Genomic DNA, 19,557 nt, shown 5'->3' with positions numbered 1-19,557 from the left:
TGCTGTATGCATGGCGGAAGAGACTATTTTTATCTCATTATTATAAATGTCTCAAATAGAAACCCTCACACTGAAAGGTCTCCTCCAGTTGCCGGGGAAAATTGCCACATTGCTGCTTGGCAGTGTTTTATTACTAGTGTCCGCTCATGCGCTCCATTGTACAGCTTTGTTTCTGTATTGTTGTGTAATGTTACTGTCTCACATTGGTTTTTTTTCGCTGTTTATCTCTTTCAGTGCATGAGGAACCCAGCTCTGCTGCAGAGGACAGGTTTAGTCATTAGAGTGCTTTGCCACATCCAGGAAAATGTCTGTCTCCTACGATGAAACTGCAGGTGCTGACGACACCATGGACAGCTTCTGGGAGGTACGGACACAACATCATATCTGCTTAGATGAGGTTTCAACCAGCAAACCAACAACACCTTTACCCTTTCATTGTCTTTTTATTGATTTGGCCCCTGAAGCCCAACAGAAGAACCATTGAAACCATAAAAATTATATTAATGTCACTAAAGAAAATTACTCAGAAGTTTTAATGATGCTGTGTGATACCCATCAAGGGTCACCTCTCATGATCTGAGGGATTACAGCATGCATAAAAAGCTGATTTAAGCAGGGTTTTATGATTTTAATTAAGAGCCCTTTGAAGGTGACCTAATTAAGAGTTCACTTCATGAGGCAGAAGTGCAGCTAAAAGTCTTTCATGTGAGTTTTTAGGTACCGTGTTTTTATTTTTTGTCACAGTGCTAAAAATATAGCCAAATTAACAAAAGAACACAATCTCTTATTTGCTTTTATAAAGACTATAATAAATAATGGCCTCTTGCCGGTAGTGTTTGTACAGCATGACGGTTGGACGTTTGCAGCCTTAAAGAAGGAAGAAATTGTGTTTGTGATGAAAAAAAGGAAAGAAAAATTATCAAACATTCTTACGCTATTCTTTTTCCTAATTAGTTTTTCATAGTTTTTCTTAGTAAGAATGATTAAGTCCTGTCAGGAAATGTTTTGGATGATAGAAATAAAAAATACTTACAAAAACACTAAATTATGAGCTACAAAGTCAAATAAATTTGACCTCTGTGGATTATTTTAACTTTTCCCTTTTTTACATTAACTATTTAGACAAAAACTAAATTGATGAATAAGATGAATGTGTGTTAGGATCATTCTTTCTTCGATGCCTGTTTCTAAATACTGTGTGACTTTGTTACTCATGTCAGCTCCAAATGTGAACCTCCCATAGACACTCCTTCAACACAGTCATTTCTTCATTATTGTCCCACAAGAGGACATTCTTTTTGAACAGATAAAACATAAACACATAAACACAATTTTAAAAAACAATAAGACAGTTAAAGACATTACAAGTGCTGGTACAGATGTAGAATGTTAAGTTTCTCCTTCTAATAGCATATATATTGTAAATTAAAATTTTTTGTAGATCACATAGACCACATCACTACATATAGAAACATCGTACAAATTCTGTCCATTCTCACTTGTGCTGAAATGCAGTGTATGTGTGTGTGTGTGTGAGAGAGAGCACTTTTAACCCACCAAATTAGCGTTAATGAATTCCCTCTCAGTACAGAGTCTTCTTTGTATCATGGCTCTTAGCCATGGAGGCACAGACAAAGAGCCTCAGTCATCAGCCGCTCTGAGGCGGCCTTTCACCACAAGCACCTGCTTATAGCATCTGTATACTAGCAACACAGCTCGGGTCAGCTCGGAGTTTATAAATGCCAGAAAAACACTTTACTCTAAGGTTTTTGTAATGAAACATCGATGCTTCGTGCAACTGGGACAGAAGAAGAAGCATAGTTTGTTGAATTACAGTGCAAATACAAGAGCTCAGGTGTGTTTTCATATGTGGAACCAGTCCACCTGTGTGTTGTTGGTAGTGTGACTTGGCAAACTGTCACACAGGCCAAAACTCATACCGTCATACACCTGTCTCACAGCTTCCCTGCAGCTCTCTTATCTCCAACAGTAGCTACACATTCATGTTCATGTAAGGACCAATCAGAGCGCAGCTCTGCAGCAAGCGAACATCGTCAGACAGTCTCTCCATGATGATGTATATGTCTGTATGTATTTACAGCGTATACACACACAGTCTGTGGTTTCTATGCGTTTCTGTCTCTACCTCGGCTTCTATCCCTGCAAATCTGTCTGCCTGCATTACACCACTCAACAGGATTAAAGCAGTCACAGTTTGTGCACACACAAACACACACAAACACACACACACACAGATACACACACACACATACAAGCCCATGTTATTGCATAACTACACATGCAAAGGCACGAGCCACCTCCCCCTTCACTACCCTCCCTTCATCATGCACCATGAGCTCACGCCCCCTGCAGGCACTGAAGAGGCGGAGCCACGTGGCCTGGCACTGCTTTTTTTAAGGCGGTCTCACTTAAGGTGGCGAGATCTAAAAGCAGAGGCAGTAAAATAACATTGACAAAAGTGATAACAAAAAAAATTAGCTTACCGTCATGGCTGAAGCTATTTCTATTTGTAATTGTAATTATTGAACACATATTTAGAATATATTAAGAGATATGTTTCAAAATATGTCTGAACCTATATATTTACAGGTGTAGATGTTCAAAACAATGCTGAATAAACGCATGCATTATAGGGGGAACAGCTTGTGTCCAACAAATGCCTGTAAAGCTAATGTCTATGTGTTGGCTGCATGCAGATGGGGTTATCATTTGTAAATGTCCAGTTTACTTGCCTCTCTTTTTGAATTTTGTGCGTAAACAGGTTCTGAGGAAATGTGACTTCATTTTTGTTTGTTGGTTTTTAAGGATCTCTGGTTTTTTTTGACAAAAACAAACATGGGAAAACATTTTTTTATAATTCATTGAGGTGATTCATGTTAGAAATCTTTCATTAGTTTAAATCAAAACATGAAATAGTTTTTTCTGTTAATTATAAAATGTGGTTAGTGATTTGGATCGAAATTCTACACTTATATTTATGTATGAAGTCAGCTTTTTGTTGATGTGTAAAAATGATTAAATGACACAAATACCATTATCTCTGATATCATGTTTGTGTATGAAAGGACACTAGGTTTTTTGCTTAGAACAAAACCTAACTGCTAACAACTACATGTAGCATTCAAATAAAATATGATTAGTGAAGAATAAATCCTAATTTAGTCATGAATCTCTCTTTAAAATGTAGAAAAGTATGAAAAAATTTGTTATTTTGTTTAGTTTTAGGCCTAAACCTTTTAACATTCAACTTCATTAAAATAGTCTAAAATGTAACTTAAATTTGAATAACTTTGCCTATTACAATTACATTACATTACATTTTATTCAATTCCAATGAAAAATGCTCTTGGTGAAATACTGAAGTATTCATTATGTAAATGATACAATCTGTAGAATATATCATTTATAGTAAAAAAAAAAACTACATTCAATATTCTACCAACACATCATCAGTTACATTCATACACATTGGATTGATGTATAGATATATAGAAATACACTTTTGATATTTCGATGTAGAAATGCATTCAGTAGTTTTTCTCCTTTGATGTATGTACCTTTGTCTTGTGTTCTCAGGTGGGGAACTACAAGCGTGCTGTCAAGAGATTTGATGACGGCCATCGGCTCTGCAATGACCTTATGAGCTGCCTGCAGGAACGTGCCAAGATAGAAAAAGCCTACGGTGATCAGCTAACTGCCTGGTCCAAGAGATGGAGACAGCTCATTGAGAAAGGTCAGCTTGGATGGGGTCATTAAAACAAATAACTCAACAAATGAATGTACTTTGCAGTCTTTCAATTTGCCAAAACTCCGTTTACACAGTTTGATGTTTGGTTTCTGATAATATTTGTCTGAGTATAATTGCACTAAATTAATTATTTGGAATGAATAATTCTATTTGACTCGCAGGCCCGCAGTACGGCTCTGTGGAGAGAGCCTGGTTGGCTGTGATGACTGAGGCAGAGAAGGTGAGTGAGCTGCACCAAGACGTGAAGAACAACCTGACGAACGATGATGTCGAGAAAGTGAAGAACTGGCAGAAGGAAGCGTATCACAAGCAGATGATCGGAGGGTTCAAGGAGGCCAAGGAGGCGGAGGAAGGCTTCAAGAAGGCTCAGAAACCGTGGGCCAAAAAGCTCAAGGAGGTGAGGGGGTAAAAATGTTATTTGAATCATCATGTTTGTCATTGGTGTAACAGAGTGGTTTTTATTCTACGAATGATTATTATTTTCCTTATTAAACAAGGACCGTGTTCAAAACATTAATCTCAAAATGAAAAAAGAGGATTTATGCCAGATTTAGCTATTAGCTGATTTCCATCTGCAGTCCCTGGGCAGGTAAACACAGAACAAACACCAGATACTAAAAACATTAATTTGCGTGTAACACCATTACATAGTCTCTATCACTAACAATTATACAAACAAGCACACACCAACATTATAAATACCAGCGCATTCATCCAGTACAACTATAAAATCTGAATCACAGGCAAATTAATGTTGACATGACTGGTTGCTCCGTATCCATTTTTTTGCACCATGGGAAAAAGAATGAAAGTATGTGCAAATTTTAAGCTCAGCTGGAAGCATATTCTAGTGTTTGATGGGTGTAAATGAAAAAAGCAGACTGTGCAGAGGCAGTCTGACGCAGAGGGATGTTTAAGTCTGAGTTTAAGGCAGATCGAGAGGTTCTGCACATTTGCTCAGAACAAAGCTGAAAAAAAGCTTTTCGGTGGTGGAGAAGCAGCACTGTGAATGATCTTAAATACCAGTAATAGAACTTCTGAAAACAGAATGAGATTTACAAACCTTAAGAGGTTGTATTTGGACATTATGTTACAATGATGATGACTTAATGATGCCGTATCAAAAACGTTTAAGGCTTGTTTAAAAAGTTGGTTTCTGCACAGTCTTACTGGCCTGGGACCAGCAGGATATACAATGATGAAGATGTGAAATGATGTCTAAATTTAACAATGTTTTACTTCAATTTTTTACTCATCTTTTTAATGTCTTTCAAAAGTCAACTTGGTATCCAAAATCAAAATCATCATTTTTTTGTATTTGTCCATTAACACTAAGCTGTGGATACACAGTCTGTTTTTCTTTTTTCTTTATTAGCAAAATACATTGCCACTGTTTTCACTGAGTCACTCAGCCAATTATCAACTTTATGAAGTGTTAATGAGAGCTTGGTGGCTACTTGTTCAGCATCTCTCCCATGAGTGTATACGACCGTGTCATCAGCGCACATCTGAATATCCACGTCCTCCTCACAAACAGATGGGGGATCATTGATGAATGTAATGAATGCATGAATGAGTTGCTTTCTGGTTCACACCATCTATTTGTGATGATGATGTCTTGTGCTGTTTCACACGCTATGTCACATCAACACTGTAACTTCCCCACACTGATCTATCACTCTCCACTTTTTTAAAACTTTAAACCATTAAAAAAAATCAAATACAGGCAGCAGAAATGCAAGAAAATCACTTGCTGTTCAAGTAGTTGTTTAACATTTTATCACTTTTTATTGATTAATATAGAATTCTGGTGTTATTTCTAAAATATTGGATAGTTACGTTTCAATTTCTGAACATCAGAGAGGTAGGCTGTAGAGACCAATCCTGGAGCTGCTCCATAACACTCACTATAACAGCACCCGTGGTGGTTTTACTGGAACATGAGGAGGCACATTTTCTGATTCACAGCTCTCAGCTCTACGTTTAAATGCGATTCATTTGCATATAATATTTCAAACCAAAACTCCATGAGGCAACAGAGTTGACAAATTACTTGTCAACGGACCAAGTCTTGATTTCCAGCTTAGGGAGACCTGTTGTAGATATTGACTCACCTGCTCAAAATCATTACTAAAGCACTCTGGAGTCCAGGTTCATTTTGACTGTTTATTTCAGACATTCATTTTTGTCTTTGGTTAGCACCTGTTAAACAGTCCTTACCTCACATGCATGCCTTCCTTTTTTAGCACAAAGTCAGCCATAATCTAACACATCATTCTGTCAATTTAACAAAGTATGAAACTGCCAGGAACCTAAATTACATTAAAATGACACAGGCACTGATAAAATTGACAAATATTCTGTGATAATCTCTGAAAATATTATTATGGAGCAGTTCAAGATTGTAGAAACTATCAATACACACAAATACAGCAAAAATGCTAGAAATAAAACTATAATACAATCTATTTACAGTATATGAAAGTGATTTTATCCCAACTCATTTTTGTTCCTTTTTCATTGGATGCTTTTGTATGCCACTTTGAAACACTGAAAATATTATGAAATTTCTTTCAAAAAATGTTCTATGGTCTACAGACATAACATACATAAAGGTGCTATGTGAAAGCCCAGTGTCAGCACTGGTTTTCTCAGCTCGTCTCTGCATGATATATTAATAAAGTTATGTTACAATAAACAAAACATGCTCAGTGCATTCACCACTGAATATACAGACTCCAGAAGTATGTTATTTTATCTTTAATTTCAAGGGATGTTTGGGTCCAACTGGGCCTGTATGATGTTGAAGAACTTGTAGATACGGGTCAGACTGTGTTTTCTTGACTCTATATGGTGAACATAAAGTGAAAAATGGCTGTGGCTCACAGTAATATTTATGTAGACATATAAATACTGATTACATTAAAATGGAGTATCCTGTCTGGACAAGGTCGTGCCTACTTGGAGTTGAGTAGATGTGATCTGTTTGAATCAGATCATGTGACTGAGATACTGAGGATGCGTGTGTTTGAACGTGCAGATGGAGACCGCTAAGAAAGGATACCACATGGCCTGCAAGGAGGAGAAACTGGCAGCAGCCCGAGAGGCCAACGGCAAAACTGAGGCTTCTGTCACACCAGACCAGCAGAAGAAACTCCACGAGAAAGTGGACAAATGCAAACAGGATATGCAGAAGGTGAGAAAAAAGACTGGAAAACAAGTAGAGAGCTATAATTTTTTTTAATTTTTTTTGTTTTAGTTTAAGTCAAGTGTTAAAACAAATAAATCAAAATCAATATAAAATAATTTCAGAATACCTTTGGTAGCTCAGGAGATGATCTTATTCTCTGTTTTCTGTCCAGGTTGGTCTAATAAAGTGCAGATCAACACACACAAATACACAATTACTTGCATATACTTATCTACTGATATGTGTACACGACACATCCCAAAATATGTGTATAAAACAGTTTTACAAGTTACTTTTTTTACATCGGACACTGAATGTAAGATACGTTTCTATGCAAAAAGACCAAAAAGTATCATCGTGTTTTATCTCTTTCTCACAGTTGCTGTATATTGGTGACCTGGCAGGGATTTTACATGACTGTTGATCAGGCTAATTGATCAGGCTTTTGACATATTCCTATTTAAATGACTAGTTTAAGATGTTATGTTGTGATAGATGTATGCCGGATGAAGACAAAAGTGGCTTTTTGTGTTTTTAATGTGAAATTATATGATTACAGGTACAGATAGTTTGTTATATAACATAGTCACAGCACCATGATATACTATAGCACCAGGGTCATTTAGATTTTGTAGCGGTATATATATTTTAGATCAATCTGTATACAAATAAGAAAAATAGAAATAATAATGAAATCATGCAGGTTGTTACCATTGTTTTTGTTCTCCAAAGAGGTTTCAGCTGTCAGTGTGTTCTCTGATCTCTGTCTCAGGCTAAAGAGAAGTATGAGAAGTCTCTGGACGAGCTGAACAAATGCACCCCGCAGTACATGGAGAGCATGGAGCAGGTGTTTGACCAGTGCCAGCAGCATGAAGTCAAGAGGCTGACCTTCCTCAAGGAAGCCTTGCTGGACATCAAACGCCATCTTAACCTCACTGAGAACCAAAGGTCAGTCAGGCAGAAGGAAGCAGTTTTATTAATCTGACTGTAAAATGCTAAAACTGACCTTGGAGCAAAAAACAAAAGTCTTGATATATGTACAGTGTCTTTAAGGTCTTTAATGTGTGTAAGACTGAAGTGATTCCCTTGTTGGATATGGATTGATCTCATTTTGGTGTACTGTAGTGGTGGAAATTAGGAATCACTTCTCTGTGTCATATTGGTAATTCACCTTTGATTTTTACTTTTAATCAGAAATAATCACATTGTAAACTTTTTTTTTAATAGATTAATTTGATTCAGTGTGTCACATTCAGTACAGTTCACTTCAGACTGATTAATCTCAACACACTTCTCAACCGGGCATGCATTTCTCATTAGAGTTCAGACTCACTAAAGTAATTAATTGATGATTCAGTCAATGACGTTTCTGCCAAACTGAATTTTGTTCACTGTGAACGCTTGTCATATTCTGGGCTGTTTTTAACCTGCGTGTTACAACAAAGCCAGGACGCATAGCAAAGTGATTTTCAGGCTCTTTAACCAAACCTGCCATCTTTGGTTTCCATTGATTTATGTCATTTCACACCTCTCTTTTCCTATGTACGACCCCATTTGCGTTGATTTGATTGGCTGGGTTTTTGGTGAACTTTTGCACTGCTAGAAAACGTGAAAACTCAGTTTTGAAAGGAACTTCTTTTGTTTTCATTGTGTCCCACATGAAATAAGACTGGACACACTCAAGGATTATAATTTCATTTTATTTATTACCTTTATTGCCTCCTCAATCAAGCAAATCTTTTTTTGTTATAAAACCAAGACTAAAATGTATTTATTTGTACAAATGCAGACAAAACGGATGCTGCATATATATATATATATATATATATATATATATATATATATATATATATATATATATATATATATATATATATATATATATATATGAGCCTGTATATTTTTAGGACCACTTCATCCTCTGAAGTGCAGCAGTGAATTTTCTTGTAATTTATTGCCAGATTCCATTTATACCACAACAGATTCAACAGATTAGACATGTGCTGTAAGTGAATATTATTTTCTACAACTACAATGACTCATAGAAATGCCCACTGAAGATAAAAGCACAAATTCACTCTCAGAAACTGTAAAAGATAAATTATGTTGTCATTACCACAAAGGCCAAACAAATATGTATATTTTCTGGATTCAGTATGATCATGACAACCACAGCACCAGTAAAGTCAAACTTTAGATCCTCCTCTTAAATATATTTAAATTAATCTATTTCTCCACTTCGCAGTTACACCTGTTACATCTCTCAAAAAATTCAGTTTAGGTGCCCTGTGAGATTGTTTTGGCTTTATATTAAATATGCACAAACTAAATATACTTACTGTACTCCAGGATCACTAAATCAAGCTTTAGATTAACATCTGAAGAGAGACATTATATCACCACCACATTAAGACATTAAGAAACATATTGTAGCTCACTGCTTCAATACACAGCATCCATTTAGTTAATGTTCCAGCTTTGGAAAAAAAACACCTGGACTGAATGTAGTAGAGATTTTCAGTGTAGGTCAGAATGAAACCTGGTCATATTGGTTTATCCTGTATTTTAGGGAATAAAACTACAAGGTGAATGTGTCCTTTTTAATCTATTAATCTATGGCAGTGATCTGGGAAAACAGTGACAACATAAACAACAATATCCTTGTACAAGCTTGAGATAATTCAGGCCAAATACTTCAGCTGTTGCGGGCTCCCACTTCAGGATTAAAACTCAGGGAGACACTTTAGTTTTGTCACGACCCAACGTTGGATCTCTCTCAACTCAGAATTTGAACTACACTGTAGGTTCTGTTGCCAAATTGGCAGCATCTCCATGCAGGCCCCTTCTGGTGCTTTCATTGTCACTATTTGTTCTATTTTCCTCTCCTCAGCTATTCCACAATATACAGAGAACTAGAGCGCACGGTCCTGGCTGCAAACACACAAGAGGACCTGAAGTGGTTCAGCAACAACCACGGCCCTGGGATGCATATGAACTGGCCTGCGTTTGAGGTACAACATCATACCTTCATACAAGAACATCAAAAAATGTTTTCTCTTGAGTTATAATCCACTGCTAGTTTTTAATTTTTTTTAATTCTGCTTCGATTTGCCTCTTTTTACTCTTTTCACCAGGAATACAACCCAGACCAGGCCAGCGCTCCTCCAAAGAAGAAGAAACCAGACGGAGCCCCACCCACTCCGAGCACCGACCATGTGGCTCCACCTGGTGACCGCAGCAGGTTAGTTCAAGACATTTATCATTTAAAACCCCTAATCAATCACATTTGAACACACTCTGTTTACTCATGAAATTACATTTTGTATTTAATCTTATCTTTAAATTGTATGAAGTGACGAATATTTATTTTTGTGTCATTTTAATTCTTAAAGGATAAAGCAGGTGATACTCACAAATCCGATGAAAAAAAACCAAACCAACAATGTGTTTGTCTGTCTCTTAATATATTCTGACTTCCCTTCCCACTCGGTGTCCCCAGTCAAGAGTATATACTTTCATTTTTAAAAAGGCTAAATAATTTTCTAAAACAGTAAAAATGCATTTTTGGGGGGACTATTTTCATCTACAGATTTGGTTCACTAGCGAGTATTTATCGCAGCAGGATGTTGAATGTAGGATCAATTCAGAGTAAACTACAGTGCTCATGCTCATTGTATTTAAGGAACGTGTCACCCAGTGTGATGGTGTGGCTCATTGATGTGTTTTTAATAGTTTTTGGGCAGCAATGAAGGTCTATTTTTCATGGTATTTGTTAACAATAAAAAAATATATAGAATACCACCAGTCTTATTCTTTGTCTTTGGTTTTGAGGTCACTTAACACCAAATCTCACCCTGAATTCTCTCTCTCCTCCAGCGTGAGCAGCTACGATAAGAACCAAGCTTACTCGACTGAGTGGTCTGATGATGAGCAGCCCGCTACGTACTCCGGCAACGAAAACGGTGGAAACGGGAACTCATTCGAAGATGATTCTAGCACTGGGAAAGGGGTCCGCGTGCGAGCTCTCTATGACTATGAAGGCCAGGAACAGGATGAGCTCACCTTCAAAGCAGGTAATTATCAGTGACCAGAGGACATAGGTTAGATGATTTTGTCTCATATGGACTCATGATACACATACTGTAGATTACACATGAATTTATGAATGTGTGAAGGGCCTGGGACACTGTCTGCAGTAGTTTTAGGACAAGAGGACGAGCTGGAGCTCGATAGGTGGTCAGAAATCACCAACTCTGTCCTTATTTCTATTCTAAAGCTCTCTTCCTCTTTAGAAGATAGCAGTGATTAGTCAATAATAGCTACATGGAAAACAAATTACAGGCGCTTGCCACCAATTAACACAAGCTCCTTGGGAAATGGTCTGAAAGAGTCCTTTAAAACCCCACATAGTGACATGACTAACAATTTAGAGACAAGCTTTACACAGAAAAATAACTAATGAAGAAGCCACAGCTGTGCATCTAAATCTTGACCCCCCCCCCTCCACACCTAGATGCTATTTTTAACTACGTAATTAGTTTGACATTTAAGATGTGATATCAAAGATATGATGGGGGTCTTTAAAGACATTTTTATACCTGCATATTAGTCTTTTTGTAAATTGTTCAAATTACATTTATCGGGGATGAAACTGGGTTGGTATGTTAAATGGCACAGCCTAATCAAATTCAAGTTACTTATATCCATTAGATGGGGTAAAAACACATTTAAAGAAAGCTGGAAATCTTGATGGCTCTATAAACACACTGAGGTTGTGTCCTCTGTATTTTTCGGGGAGAATAATGGAAGAATTTCATTTTATAGATTTGACATTTTAAGCCAACAAGAACAACAATAGTTCATATAACATCTTGACAAGAGTTAGATGAGAAGATTGATTCCACTCTTGACCTGTTAAATGACACTGTCCCACCTGTGGGACACTTAAGCCTAAGTGGCACTATATTCAGGATCCCTTATACTCATTCTCACTTTTTGATTGTAAAATTTCAAGAGTTACCTCTAATGTTATTGTGGGTACATTATTTTAAGTCTTGTGTAGAAAAACAGGGGTGCCTAGTAAGATGTTAAACCTGTACAGTAAATATGAAGCTACAGCCAGTCGGCCAGTCAGTTTAGATTAGCACAAAGACTGGAAGCAGGGGGAGAGAGCCAGCCTGCCTCTGTCAGAAGGTAAAATATGTATTGATCTTCTCATCTACCTCTCAGCAAGAAAGCGAATAAATGTATTTCCCAAAATGTCAAACTATTTCTTTAGCTGAATAAATCAAATATATTAAAGATACAAAAAAAAAACAATATTTTTACTGTCTGGACAAATGTTACTGGGAGGGTGGGAGACTTGGATTCAAGACCTCAGTATTTCTAAAATACTGACAACAATCCTGTACAAAAATATACTATATTACATAAAATCTTTAGAGTATTGCATGTAAATCATTTTAGATTCACGCTGACTATTTGACAAAAGACTGTGTGTTGATTAAGGAGTGATGTCTCCTTCACAGGTGATGAACTGACCAAGACTGAGGATGAAGATGAACAAGGCTGGTGTAGAGGTCGTTTGGACAACGGCCGAGAGGGACTGTACCCGGCCAATTACGTCGAGCCAGTCTAGTCACGTTACTGGACAAGGACACGCCATTGGAGGCAGCTTGAACTGTCCCGTCCAATTGCACCGCACATAGCCAGAGACTTAAGAGCAACACATCCCTTGCCCAACAGATGCGCCAAGCAGTCTTGCCTAAATAAAAACTTAGTAACCTAAAAGACAATATATCAGTATAATATATTTTATCCAGCATTTGGGGTGGGTGGACTTACACATTTAAAAACAGGAGCAGCAGTTATTCCAGTATATACACACTCAACTATAACATCAAGACAGTGCAGGAACACATTGCTTCTCTGTGTAGCTGTATTTAGCGTATAATGCAGTGAAAATGGGAAGATAATATAATCAATTATACCCATTCGACAAAGACGAGCTTCTCTAACCTGCATTGTGTATATACAGTGTGATGCCATTTTTGTGTAGCATTTTTAATGCTGTGTGTGGTCAGTCGTCATTCTTACATTGGGAATGCTGTGTAGTGTTAAAAGTACCACAGACAGTATCCTCTATTTTTTTTTTTTTTTTTTTTTTTTGTGATTTGGTCCAACCTCTTATCCAGTGTGTGCAGTGCTATGTGTTTTTAACTGTTTCTGAACTTGCATAGCAGCATGTGCTATGCAACAACTTGCATTCCCTGAATCCTGCAGCCTTGTTAAGGCTACAACTTGATGCAACACTTCAACTACAAATGCAGAGTTCACTTTTTAGCATCACATGCTTCTGGACATGCACATGCTTCTGTTTTCATGAGAGGAAGCTTGTTTGACGAACTGATTTTATGTTTGTTTCTTTTATTTTCAACATGGATTTTTTTTTTCTTAGCATCACAAAATTGACAATATCATCTTCATGCAATCCATGGCAAGGATATACAGTTTCCACAGAAGCTTTCATTCTTGGTTCAGTAATTCAGGTCTCATTTTAATCCACTTCTGCTAACAAGAAACACCAGTGATACATTCCCTCAGAGCGAAGTCGGATCAAGTCATCTTCTTGAGGTTGCCACTGCAGTATAAGAGGAGGGTTTTGAACAATGCCTATGACGGGCACTTTTCTTCCAGAGCGAGGGGCCAATGGAGGCATGGCGATGCGTTACTGTGCTACAGACCGTTGTCTGAAGATCAAAGCCTCTCCAACAGGACATGAATGTACTAGTGTTTGGGCTTGGAAGAGGTCATGTTGTCTAAACATGGTTCTCTACTGTCATTTAAAGCCCTACCTAGCAAAAAGCACTAGTTATGTGGCCCATTTCCCTGCTGAGCCAAAGAATGACCCAATACCATCAACTATCCGTTTTCTCTCCATGCAATAAGTTCACATATCTCATGTGAAACAGCTTCAGTGAAGATCAACTTGTAGCTGCCTCCCAGTCCACCCAAACTTCATTTGTCTGCAAAACACTGCGCAATGACACAGGGAATACATTTGTCACCAGTACTGCACTGCCTGTAAGATGACTCTTACACAGTGCGTTACGTGGTTATTTTTAAATCTTTAACATGCTCCATAGAAGTTAAATTTATAGAAGTCATCAGATGTCAATTAGTGAGTTATCTTGCTACAAGTTGCACCTAAATCTCTGATGAAATGATTAGATGGGAGAGAGGCTTTTTATAACTTAGTTGTCCTGAAGTTTTTAAAAATTTCATTGGACCAACAGCAGTCAGATGTGTTTAGCTCTGTGTCTGGAACAGGATTTGACAGGTTTGGGTCTCACACATGAGGAGAAACACATCACCAGCTCACAAGTTGTGTCTTAGAGTAAAGCTGTCCAGCATAGCAAAAAGGACTCCTATCATCAAACTGTCCCACATCCTCAATGCACGTATGCACACACACACACACACACACACATACACACATGCACACAAACATACGCACGCATTAAACGTAGGGTATACACGATACACACGAATTCACACACACACACACACAACATAACCAGGTTAATATTTTGGGGGAAAACATCTTCATCATCCAGTGTGTATGAGCTGTGTAAATGTAACAGAAAAAAAATGTTTTAAAAAAATAGTGATTGACTATTAAGACAAAATGTAGTGTTATACATGTAAATGTGTTTCATTAAAATAACAGCAATGGAAAACATATTAATAGGTACCATATCGTATGAATTTCATTGCAATGGAATCGTCAGTGTATCATAAAAGCGTGACGTTATCCCACGCTGTCAGATTTGTATATGATGATGTAATTTAAAGATTATATTCTATTGTAACTGTACAACTGTGTTGAGTTGAAAATGAGACCTAACCACGTTGAAGCAGTAAAAAGGTGTACATGTAAATGCTTTTTTATGTTGATGATCTCTTCCTTATGCACACAGGGGACAGCAGCTCATGTTGTGGACACCCTACCGTATATTAGCGGTCTAGAAGATGTATGTTCATAGTTAGTGATGTACTTTTATCTCCTAACTGGTGTAGTGCCTGTTCATCTTGATGTAACAAGAAGTTCATTTAAATATGCATAAAGATGATTATGATCACAGATAATAATGATGATAGTGATGAAAAACCTGAATCAAATTTGTTGTGATGGTGTCAATATTGCGATATTGGTTTGAAAGGGAAACAAGTTTGTTGAAAAAAAAAGTGTCTGTGTGTGTTTTTTGTGTATGGACTGCGTGTGATTTGTTCGATTTTTCCTTTCAGCTTTAAGAGGGAGATGACACTTGGTAATAATTAAATGCTTTATTGTATATCCTGAATATAAACCCAATACAGAAATGCAAGGAGTATCTATTAAGGCAGGTTTAATTAAATATTCACTTATTTTGGCATTGCTCTGCAACTTCTAAATATTCTTGACACGTAAATGGAGATAACATGAAGTGTCACTGTAAAGAGAGAGAGAAATAGTTTTGGGAAATATGCTTATTCACTTTCTTTCCAAGAGTTTGATTAGAAAATCAGTACCACTGTAATGTCTGCATGGTGAATATGTAGCTGGAGCTAGCTTAGCTTTAGCACAAAGACTGAAAACAGGGGGAAACAGCTAGCCTGGCTCTGTTTTAACAGTAACAAAACCTGCCTACCAGCACCTCTAAAGCTTACTAATTAATCCATTATATCTTGTCACTACAAAAATAAGTATAAACACAGCAATTCGCTGTTAAATAGGGGATGCTGGACTATTTCTTGACCAATAACAGTTTCCAGGCAACCAGCAAAGACACCAGGAAGTTGCTGCTCCAGGCCAAGAAATCCCTCACGTACAGATTAGACAAAGAATACAGTACAGGAACATGTTTATTAGTGGGCCAAATGCACTGAAAGTGATAGTTGATGTGCCTCATTTGACATGTGTGATTTGATGAAATGATGAAATGCCAATACCACAGAACCAACACAGATCTGTCCTGCGGTTCTTTGTATTTACTGCTGCATTAGCTGGATGGAATAAATGAATGAAAAGGAGAAATGCCGAGGAGGAATATGAAACTAAGAGCGTCTGTTTCAACAGTCAATCATCTGGTTATTTATTTGTGCTTTAGAACACAACTGCCATGAAACACTCAGAAAATAACGTTTTATTTCTCATTCACTGCTTTGTTCTCTCTACCGCTGCTCCCTCTCTCTCGCTCACTAGCTCTATCGCTCTCTTTTTTGACTGCAGCTTTGGTCGCTGGGTCCTTATTTGACGCTCCAAAATCAAAACAAGTTCAGAATAGGGGCATCAAGGCAGTCTGAGGTGCCTCATAATGCTTTAGGTGTGTGTTTGGCCATTTAAAACAACAGGTGTACTTCAAAACGTGCGCATCAGATGTTTTCAGTGTGTTTTGGCCTTTAGAAGTGCTTATAGACAGATTTTTTTGCCTTTGGGCAGACTCTGGCTAATTGTTTTCCCCTTTATGATAAATTAAGCTCACCGGCTACATGTTTACCATACAGACATAATAGCGTTATCAATCGACTCATCTAACTCTCAACAAGATATCAAATGAGCATATCCTGAAATGAGAAAATATTCCTTTAAAGTTTTCCCAATGAGAAGAATAAATACAGTATGTGTCCTTTGAGAAACCAAACAGCACCCCAAAAACGCATTTCAAACACGAGTGCTAAAGACAAACAAATAAAATAATATCCAGTTTTAAGACTTATAGAGTGAGATTGATAGGCAGGAGTGCATGTTTCAGTAGGCAGTCTTTACAATCGAAAGGAAACATCAGTGAGCGAGCTTCAGAGTTCATATTACTCGCACTGTATGTCCAGCATATCTTTGGTTGCCCCTCAGCTCATTCAGCTCTGATCGGCCGATCTTCTTCATCATACAGGGTTGACAAACTGGTACACCAGCCTGCGTGATTCATCAGGCTTTCGGATGATGCCCTTCTTGTAGTACTGGCGTATAGAGCGACTCAGTTTGTCATAGTTCATGGCCGGGCGGTTCTTCCTGATGCCCCATAGCCTGGCCACGTGAGCTGAGTCTTCTATTTTGAAAATTCCTTTGGACAGAAGAAACAAAAATGACTCAGTGTGGATTCAGAGGTGAACAAGAGTCTACAGCCAGCGGCTCTGTGAAGCTGTAGACAAAGCAGTACTTTGAGCTGAATGCTAATGTCAGCATATGCCAACATGCGCACCTTGACAGTTCTAACATACTGATAGTATGGTTTACCATGTTCATCTTGGTTTAGCGTTTTAGCATGCTTACGTTTGCAAATTAACACTAAATACAAAGTACAAGAGGCTGATGGGAATGCCATTAGTTCTGCAGGTATTTAACCATAAACCAATTTTAGGACAATTCTGAATTATGACCTAATGATGGCACTAGATGTAAATTAGAGGATCACCAAAGTGGTTACAATACTGAGTGTGACATGAATGTCAGTACCAAATTTCATGTCAGTCCATCCAATAGTTGTTGCCATCCCTGGAGTCATGCCCCTAGCATGGCCGAAAATCCATTACTATGTGTACGTAATGTATATTTGTTTTAGGGTTATGCTAATTATGAAGCTACAGCCAGGGGACGGTTACCTTGCCCTGTCCAAAGGTTAAAAAATCTGCCTCCCAGCTCCTCTAAATCTCACTAATTAACACATTTTATCTGTATTAGTTTTATCCATACAAAACATTACAGTTTATAGTTCAAAGAAAAGGTTATGTGCGGGGCTATTTCCTGCCTAGCCACAGTGACTAATAATGTATTTTAGAGGTGCTGGTGTCACCTTTGAACAAAGCTAGGCTAGCTGTTTCCCCTCTTTCCAGTCTTCATGTTAAGCTGCGCTAATCAGCTGCTGGCTGTAGCTTCATATTTGAAGCTACAGCCAGCAGCTTTAGCCATATGGTATCAATCCTCTCTTTTAACTCTCGGCTAGAAAGTGAACAATCAATTTCCCGAAATGTCATACAACTCCTTTAAGTAGAGATAAAAAGTTGATCATTTAGTATTTTCTGAAATCTAAAGAGTTTAAAATAGCCATTTATCTGGGAAAAAGAAATATACTTTAAATTTAGGTTATAAAATTATAGTCATTTATACAGTTAATACAATTCTCAGATGACTGCTAATGCCTCTACATTTGACCACTTCTGATGTTCCAGTAACATTGGATGTCATTTCAAATGTGCCAAAACCTACTCAAAAGAAAAACTGAAATAGATAAGATTACAGGCCTTTTTCACAGGAGACATTTTGGAGACAGGTGTTACTAATAACATTAACGATGGCTATTCAGGTGTCTCTGTAAATCATGACTGACTGTGAGCCAGCATGCACAATACCAGGACCTTGAAACTGAAGCAGCTTAATGAAAGGAAATGTGTGGTGTGTGCCGAACTGTCATCCGGTTTCTCTGCCCACAACTCTCTGTGAGTTCTTTGATTGCCTTACCTTTCTCTTTGTTGAGCCAGCGGATGCAGCGGCTGTAGTTATGAGGCTTGAGGAGCAGCTCTCGGAGGAACTGCCACAGGTGGATGGGCTGGGTGGGGTAGCTACACATCACGTCTGACCAGGAATCATCATCAGCTGCTGATATAGGGGACATTTCAGAGACCAGATGTCAACTTTCTGAGTGAACTGTTTGGGCTTTTTTTGTATAGAAATCTCTAATCTCTAACCAAGAACTTACCAGATTTGCCATCCTCTGGTGGGCAGCGGTCCTTCATTGCTACAGCTAAAAAAACAGACAAAAAATCTTTAGTCTTGGTCACAATGCATTTGTTTCACAATTTGCTAACATTAGCAGGGTTGATGTAGGTTAAATTCCCAGTGTTCCTCTTTTTCTTACCAGATCTCCAGATGTCCAGATGAGCATATAGCATGTCTCCAAACTGCGAGGAGCGTTGTCTGAAATCTGCTTCTGTCATGGAGCACAGATCTCTCCCACTCAGCCCCTGAAACATTGCGCTGACCTGAGGCAGCCTGTACAGGTGCTCAGTCCAGAGCAGCCACTTCTGAACGTGCACACAGCTCCAGTCTAAGGGGTCTATAAAGAGGAAAACAGAAAGAGATAAGGTATTTTCCTTCACACACATTTCCACATGTTCAGCTTGGATTTTCAGATGCTGAAAATATGTCAACCACCAGGTTCTAAATAGTGACTAAACTGATTTTTCAATTTTCAGCGATAAAAATATGATATCAAATCAAAAGGTTATAACAATTGTTTGTTATGATGAGGCTCTTATTTGACTCTGAATTACATGCAGTTATGTTGTTGAGCATAATTCTCTACCCTCCTTTAGCTCTCTGTCTCCATTTACCACATTTAAGATTGTCATAGTTTTGGTGCGTATCTTAATACAGAGTGATTTTTAGAATTGGTCTGGATGACAGTATGACTAACGTTCATTAATCAAACCAGAATACAAAAGCAAGAGCTAAAACTGCTGTTGACGGATTTGAGTCACTATTATGTTAATTTAAAGGCAGGGCAGTTTTATTTATAAAGCACATTTCATAAACAGAGGTAGATTAAAGGTGCCGTACAAG

General features: G+C 37.8%; 3 protein-coding genes across 7 annotated transcripts in view; 2 read left to right on the top strand and 1 right to left on the bottom strand.

The window, feature by feature from the left end:
• pacsin1a (protein kinase C and casein kinase substrate in neurons 1a) overlaps positions 1 to 14,374 on the top strand; it is a 40,415-nt gene extending 26,041 nt beyond the window's left edge. For all 5 annotated transcript variants that reach the window (XM_044351037.1, XM_044351040.1, XM_044351039.1 and 2 more), the window contains 9 exons: positions 235 to 364; positions 3,598 to 3,754; positions 3,931 to 4,166; positions 6,810 to 6,965; positions 7,732 to 7,907; positions 9,850 to 9,970; positions 10,094 to 10,200; positions 10,836 to 11,032; positions 12,488 to 14,374. In XM_044351037.1, coding sequence (XP_044206972.1) covers positions 305 to 364; positions 3,598 to 3,754; positions 3,931 to 4,166; positions 6,810 to 6,965; positions 7,732 to 7,907; positions 9,850 to 9,970; positions 10,094 to 10,200; positions 10,836 to 11,032; positions 12,488 to 12,597 — 1,320 coding nt within the window. In that variant the 5' untranslated portion in view covers positions 235 to 304 and the 3' untranslated portion in view covers positions 12,598 to 14,374. The remainder of the gene's footprint in view (positions 1 to 234; positions 365 to 3,597; positions 3,755 to 3,930; positions 4,167 to 6,809; positions 6,966 to 7,731; positions 7,908 to 9,849; positions 9,971 to 10,093; positions 10,201 to 10,835; positions 11,033 to 12,487) is intronic.
• A 1,471-nt stretch (positions 14,375 to 15,845) lies between these two features.
• On the bottom strand, positions 15,846 to 19,346 carry LOC122982283 (SAM pointed domain-containing Ets transcription factor-like). Its single transcript, XM_044351470.1, has 5 exons — positions 19,301 to 19,346; positions 18,854 to 19,051; positions 18,695 to 18,739; positions 18,457 to 18,591; positions 15,846 to 17,062 (listed from the first exon to the last, which is right to left on the bottom strand). Exons 1-5 carry the CDS (start codon positions 19,344 to 19,346, stop codon positions 16,884 to 16,886), a joined length of 603 nt encoding a protein of 200 aa, XP_044207405.1. The 3' UTR covers positions 15,846 to 16,883.
• The window catches only part of uhrf1bp1 (UHRF1 binding protein 1), a 39,090-nt gene continuing 38,529 nt past the window's right edge, over positions 18,997 to 19,557 (top strand). The window contains exon 1 of the mRNA XM_044351024.1: positions 18,997 to 19,080. The gene's annotated coding sequence lies outside the window, so the exon portion shown is untranslated. The remainder of the gene's footprint in view (positions 19,081 to 19,557) is intronic.

The sequence above is a fragment of the Thunnus albacares genome, chromosome 5 (assembly GCF_914725855.1).
Source record: "Thunnus albacares chromosome 5, fThuAlb1.1, whole genome shotgun sequence".
NCBI lineage: Eukaryota > Metazoa > Chordata > Actinopteri > Scombriformes > Scombridae > Thunnus > Thunnus albacares.
This window is presented reverse-complemented; position numbering and strand designations above follow the sequence as displayed.

Excerpts from the sequence above, each read along its gene's own strand:
- LOC122982283 (XM_044351470.1), bottom strand. The coding sequence starts at position 19,346 with ATGACAATCTTAAATGTGGTAAATGGAGACAGAGAGCTAAAGGAGG. Across the intron at positions 18,592-18,694 it reads ACCAGAGGATGGCAAATCTG|CTGATGATGATTCCTGGTCA; the intron begins GTAAGTTCTTGG and ends CTATATCAGCAG. Across the intron at positions 17,063-18,456 it reads CTGGCTCAACAAAGAGAAAG|GAATTTTCAAAATAGAAGAC; the intron begins GTAAGGCAATCA and ends TTCTGTCCAAAG.